This window comes from Paramormyrops kingsleyae, chromosome 9 (assembly GCF_048594095.1).
Source record: "Paramormyrops kingsleyae isolate MSU_618 chromosome 9, PKINGS_0.4, whole genome shotgun sequence".
Classification (NCBI taxonomy): Eukaryota; Metazoa; Chordata; class Actinopteri; order Osteoglossiformes; family Mormyridae; genus Paramormyrops; species Paramormyrops kingsleyae.
Window position 1 is genome coordinate 15777574 of NC_132805.1, and position 6796 is coordinate 15784369.

The 6796-nt window shown below is 44.9% G+C and overlaps 1 protein-coding gene across 1 annotated transcript; it reads right to left on the minus strand.

Moving 5' to 3' along the window:
* Positions 1 to 1229: 1229 nt before the first annotated feature.
* LOC111842346 (uncharacterized) lies at positions 1230 to 6217 on the minus strand. Its single transcript, XM_072716427.1, has 10 exons — positions 4949 to 6217; positions 4692 to 4741; positions 4247 to 4332; positions 4048 to 4095; positions 3739 to 3949; positions 3434 to 3509; positions 2891 to 3210; positions 2520 to 2596; positions 2157 to 2281; positions 1230 to 2017 (listed from the first exon to the last, which is right to left on the minus strand). The coding sequence occupies exons 1-10, from the start codon at positions 5016 to 5018 to the stop codon at positions 1917 to 1919; spliced, it is 1164 nt and encodes a 387-aa protein (XP_072572528.1). The 5' UTR covers positions 5019 to 6217; the 3' UTR covers positions 1230 to 1916.
* Positions 6218 to 6796: the final 579 nt, after the last annotated feature.

Here is a 6796-nt window from a genome sequence, read left to right on the forward strand (position 1 = left end):
GAAGCTGCCTGCTGAAGCTGCCACCGATCTGCCTGCAGCACCGCCTGCTGAAGCTGCCGCCGATCTGCCTGCAGCACCGCCTGCTGCAGCTGCCGCCTCTTTGCCCGCGGCACCGCCTGCTGCAGCTGCCGCCTCTCTGCCCGTCCAGCCCTGCTCGCCTGTCCTGCCGGCGCCTGCACTGCCTATCTCGCCTGTCCTGCCGGCGCCTGCACCGCCTGTCTCGCCTGTCCTGCCGGCGCCTGCACCGCCTGTCTCGCCTGTCCTGCCGGCGCCTGCACCGCCTGTCTCGCCTGTCCTGCCGGCGCCTGCACCGCCTGTCTCGCCTGTCCTGCCGGCGCCTGTACCACCTGACCCGCCTGTCCTGCTTGACCCGCCTGTCCTGCTTGACCCGCCTGTCCTGCCTGCAATCCCTGCAGCTGCCTCCACTCTGTCTGCGGCACTGCCAGAGGTGGCCGCGGATGCGCCCCCTGCTGGCCGCGTGATGGCGGCGCCCCCTGCTGGCCGCGTGATGGCGGCGCCCGCCGAGGCGCCCCCTGCTGGCCAAGTGACTGCAGCACCCGCCGAGGCGCCCCCTGCTGGACACACGCCAGAGGCACCCGCCGAGGCGCTCCCACCTGAACTGCCTGTCTCGCCTGTCCTGCCGGCACCTGAACTGCCTGTCTCACCTGTCCTGCCGGCACCTGAACAGCCCGTCTCTCCCGTCCTGCCCACGGCCCTGCCTGAGGCCGCCTCTCCCGTCCTGCCCGCGGCCCTGCCTGAGGCCGCCTCTCCCGTCCTGCCCGCGGCTCTGGCTGCCCTGCCTGCGGCCACGCCCGCGGCTCTGGCTGCCCCGCCTGTTGCCTCCGTAGAGGCCCTGACTGATTGTCCTCCCTTACCCCGGCAAGGCCGACGCCCCCCAGGACCCCACCTTTCAGTGTCCCGTAAGGGACGGGGACATAGGCGTCGGGCCCGGGTCCCGCCCGCCCTGCCCCCTGGCTCGCCCGTTCGGCCCCTGGCTGTGGCTCGGTGGCTGCCTCCGGGTCCTCCGGCTCGGGGTCGGCGGTCGCCTCCGGGTCCTCCGGCTCGGGGTCGGCGGTCGCCTCCGGGTCCCCCCCTGGTTCCTCGGTGCCGGTCCTCGGTCCCGCCTCCGGCTCCGTGTCGGCCGCCTCCGGGCCCCCCTGCTCCGGCTTGGCGTCGGACGGCGCCTTCGCCGGCTCCGGCTGCGCCTCCGCCTGCCGCGGCTTCCCCCTCCTGCCTGCCTGCACTGGTGTTCCCTCCTGCTCCCTCCGTGTCCCCTCCGTCACTCCCTCGTCCCGTTCCCTTGGCCCGTGGGTGGTCCCCTCCTGCTCCCTCTCCCCTGTGGCCCCTCCGGCCGCTGCCCATCGCCCGCCTGGGCTCCCTCGGGCTCCCCTTTTTCCGCCTCCCTTTCCTTTGGTCCCGCCTGTTTCTGCTCCTCGTCCCTTTGTTCCTCCTCCGTTCACTCCTGGCCCTTTTGTTCCGCCTTTCTCCCCTTCTGTGTCTCCGTTCTTGGTTTGTCTGTCCGCGTTCCCCGTCCTTTGTCAGGTCCTGTCTTTCTTTTCGTCCTTGTTCCTGTTCTGTGTCTCTGTCTTGTTTCCGGTTCCCCGTTGATGTTTTGCTTTTTGTCTTTCAGGTCCTGTTCCCCGGTTTCGTCCCGTCCGTCGCCTCCTCTCGGGCGCGCCCGGTGTGCGCGCCTTTGGGGGGGGGTTATGTCACGCCCCGCTCCGTCCGCTCCCAATGTGTGCCACGCCCACCTCATTACCTCCTGTTTCGCCCTGATTGTTCTCACATGTGGCTCGTTATCCGTGGCTTGTCTTTTGTATTTAGTCCTCGTCTGTGTCCGTCTTCCCCAGACTCGTCATTAATGTTTACTGTCGTGGTTCCCCGGTCCTGTTACCCACAATAAATCCCCGTTTTGCCTACTTCCTGGCTCCGTTTGCCTGCTTCCCGGATCGCCTGCCCGACGATCGTGACAATAAGGATGCTGCTTTATTTTTATCCAATATTTCAATTTTCCAATCTGCAAAGAAAACAAAAAAAAAACAAAGAAGCAACATGTTAACAGTTCAGCTGAAGCTAATTGTGTATTCTATTTCAGTTTTACATCTCATGAATGTATTATGCTTATCAGTTCCAAATTTTTTTTTTTAAATGCATACCATAACTCATGCTTGTGGCATCAGCTGCATTTAAATGATCACCGGTATGTGTCACAGACACAGAAACTCCAGATGTGGATGGTTCTTCCATAGACACATTGAACTCCAGAGGTTGCATGCTTACACTGTAATAAACAAACTTAATTACCGTGCAATAACGGAACAAAATTCCTTTTTGAATAGATGACTTCAAGAGTTCTAAATTAATTGAACATTCATAATTTGAACATAAAACACAATATTCAATTCACAATTGTATAGTGAAGACGACCTGTGGCAATCTTAACAGCACACATAAAGAAAGTACAAAAAACAACAATAAAAAAATTTAAATTTACTGGAAATATGTGTGATTTTCCTTACCTGTCACCTGTGCAAAAACTTGCATTAATCTCTATCACATCAAAAGGCATTTTCTTTTGACAGATGGGGCAAGTTTCCTAGAGGGAACAATATAAAAACAAAAACAATATAATGTAAATTATTTTCTTTCATGTTGTTTCAAGCATTTATTAGTTTTTTTAACATGGTTTTAAAATTATACATATACTACATTTTCCCTTTAACCTTCATATGCAAAGAACAAATATATACAGAAATGCAATGTCCTAATTTTTGAGCTAATTTAGTTTCTTCAAAAGCAGCTCTAAAAAAATGTTTTTAAAAATATTTATAATACCTTGTTAAACTTCGGAATTATGTATTAAATTTAATGAACTGTTTTAATACTTTACTTGTTTGGTCTGTTCAACTTCATCATTTGTTTCGTCAGCTTCATCACTGGTTTGTTCAACTTCATCACTGCTCACACATGACTTTATGTGTGCAGTCAGGATAACTAAAGGATACATGATTCCACATTTCTGACATTTTTCTTTAGGCATATCATTAAAGCTTTCCGATTCAGGTGGCAGAGCAGTGGTATCGAGCTCCATTTGTAGTGGAGCTACGTAAAGAACTCCTTTGAAACCCTGGGTTGCTACTTTCAAATATTTGGCACTGTACCCACTCTCATCGGGTGGGATAAGTGTAAGCTTCCGGGAGCCCCATCCACCTTAAGAAAAATTACACAAAATACAGAAAAACACAATGTGTTATTGGATTTCATTCCTTTTATTTTGTTATGCCAGGATTCATGTTTTAAGCTTGACACAAAGGTATTTACTTACATAAAATATGAAATGTTATTAGTGATAATGTAAAAATTCAGAAATGTATTTTATTTTATTTATTTATTTATTGTCATTGCAATGTATCACTATGTTCCTGATGATTACCTGAAGACTGATAGACAAGCCAACCCCCCTTTACATCCTGAAATTTTGGGAACAGCTCCTTCAGTTGGGCACATACCTTACAATGTAAATAACACTGTCAGTATAGCAAACCATGTAAAAATTAAATGCCCAACAGTTACCAGTGCAACACTGGTACAAAAAGCTTATAGTATTACATTATAGCAATGTGCTTAAGAGCACCTCAGCACCCATTTTCCACATACAGAGTTACTAATGAATTATGCTATGTTACATTAGCAAAAGATCATTTTAAAAGATACAGGAGAGGCGTCACACATACTTACTTCATCATAAGTTGCATTTTCATCCATTTGCATTGTCTTTCGCCCCAACCCAGCTTGCATATGTACCAGTTGCTCACTCTCCTTAGGTGTTCGCTCATATTGGTGAGGAAGCAGATAAAAGTTAACAGGCAATATTTTTGCGGGTTTGCTAGGGGGCATTGACAGCATTCGCCTTTTACCCCGTCCTTTGGTGAAAAACCCGGGAAATGATCTGTTGGCAAAAAAAAATTCAATTACAAACCAAAATAATAACCATCAAATAATATCATGATTGCTTATGTCAATATTAAAAAAATGTAGTTGCAAAACCTGGTCATCTCAGTTTGAATTGTGGCCCTCTGCTGAACAGTGTGCTGCCTATGGAGGATGAATTATGAAATTAATTTAATGAAAGTATTTTAATAAAACTATGTATGCACAAATACATATACATAACAGGGATTTCCTTTACCACACTATCCTTACTATCCATCCTTTCCACAATAATAAATGAAAATACACAAAAAACCTGGCATTATCGTGACTGGGACCAGCTGCACTGCCTGAGGTCAGCAAAGACAACAAGTGCCTGGCTGATCTCACAACTTCGCTGTCCTGTAAAAACAGTTTAAGCAATATATATATATATATATATATATATATATTTTTTTATTTTTATATATAACTACAAACTAATGATGTGTATCTAAAAACAATATCGTTAGTAGGACATATATTGTACTTTAATCTCTATGGCATGTTTACAATCAAGTAAAATTATGTCACATTTACCTTTTTATTATTGTATACTGTTTCACACACTACTCTTCAAAAAATAGTAGGCAGTATTTAATGTGTACTGGGCAGTAAACTAGTATGCCACTTCGAACACAGCCACAGTCTTTAAGAATTGGTTACTGAATCATTAAATAAGCCAATGATTCAGTAACCCGTTCATAAAGATAGTCACTTGCCTCGTTGCAGTAGTGTTGATATTCGGGAAACGTCGTGAAATGTTGTTTACCTAAATAATATAGTCCGATCATGAGGAATATTGGCCAATTCCCTGGCTCGATCGGTGCACCTCTACTTATAACATTTAATATTTGTTTAATTTGTATGATATAAGCGGAAATGAATGATATAGCTACTTTAATCGTGCCTGCAAGCTACACATATGTCTAAATGATTATTCACAATGTTAAAGTCTTCAACTCAAAACACAGCTTACAATCATCATCGAGTGACCTTACATCCAAGTTGGATCTGGGGGGTATTCCAGAAAGCAGGTTATGTGACATACCCGGGTAAGTTTAAGGGTAAGTTAGTGGATAACCTCAACTTTCGGTTCCAAAAACGGAGGTTAACTTTCTGGGTATGTACGTAACCATAGCAGCTTACTCTCTGAAGATAACCTGCTACTGAGCAGGTTATGTTCCAGGGTAAGTTTGTTGCAGAAGGTTACTGATACTTTTGATGACGATCCTGTGAACGTGGAGGCATAAATTATACGAGGTTTTTTTCGCCGGGAGAGAGTTATAAGACCACCTATTGATATCTTTTCATTTCCTAATGATTATTTGAAAAAGCGTTATCAGTTTTCAAAAGAATCGTTCATTTACTTAACATCTCTTGAAACCGCATATTGCAAATGTCACAAACCCAAACCGCGGGTCTGCGCTTAGCACAGAAAACATTCTGTACACAGCGCTTCGGTTTTTTGCGTCAGGGCATTTTTTGTGCAATATGGGCGACGCAGAGCATGTAGGAAAGGCAACTGTGTGTAGAGCCGTTCGCACAGTATGTCTGGTACTTAACGCTTCTTACACACGTTTGTACAGTTCCCTGTCCATAAAGCTCTGCGTGTTATTGAAGAGGAATTCCACAGAGTGGTAGGTTTGTCCTTTGTAGTAAAATCTATGATGCATATTTAATATGTAGTCATACTATTTATATCTATAGCCTACATGTATTCATCCTGCACACACACACACTTGATACTTCCATATATGACTTTCTATTTCAGGGTTTCCAAATGTAATTTGTAATACATGTATAGTGACAATAAAAGGCATTCATTCATTCATTCATTCATAATTGGGTGCATTGATGGCACCTACATTCCTATTAAAGGTCCTTCAATAAATGAGGGAGACTATGTTGATAGATAGATAGATAGATAGATAGATAGATAGATAGATAGATAGATAGATAGATAGATAGATAGATGTCTTTATTGTCACGATACAAGTACAGCGAGATAGCGTAGGAAATCTATTCATAGTATCAATGTGCAGGTAACTTGATTTTGTATCCTTAATTTTTTGCCTTGTTAAAATCATCAAACTCATTACTTTTTTCCACTAACTATAGGTAATCATTACAGGACAGTACAATGCTGGTTACCACTGGTTGTCCTCAGATGGGGTGAGGGGAGGTGGTGGTGGGCCCCCGCCAGCTAGACGGGCTTCAGCCTTTTTTCTATTAGCTATATGACAGAAGGAATATACTAAATCGTGTTTAATAAATAGTTAAGTGATCGTGTAATCAATTACCTTTTTGCAGAATGTTTTTGTGTTTCATTTTGACTTGGCTCAAAGTTCTTCTGGCTCCAGAAGGAATACACCTTATTAAATAAGAAACCATATATTCCTAGTCGATACACATTGTTATTTTAACCTAAAGAAATGAATGGCAGGAAAAGTAAATGCTTTCATAGTGATTTAACAGTCAAAAGGATACGGAAGGGTTACGTGTTTAATTATTTTTCATTATAATAAAAGGGGAGGCGATGTCAAATTTGCAATTTAATACACACGCATTTACTCTGTCCGTTATTTTTTGCCAAGCCAACTCTTTCTTTAGCCGATGCAGCCGTATTGCTTTTTTTCATTATTATTGGCTTGAATTCGTCATATGCGTGCATTAAAACTTCCAACTCCGCCTCTGTGAAGTATGCCGCTCTCTTTTTTTCACTTTGATTTTCCATTCTGACTTCCATTCTGATCAATTGAAAACGTCTTTATTTATGCACGGTGCACGCGCCTTAACTCTGGGTAACCAATAGGAGGTTGATTGA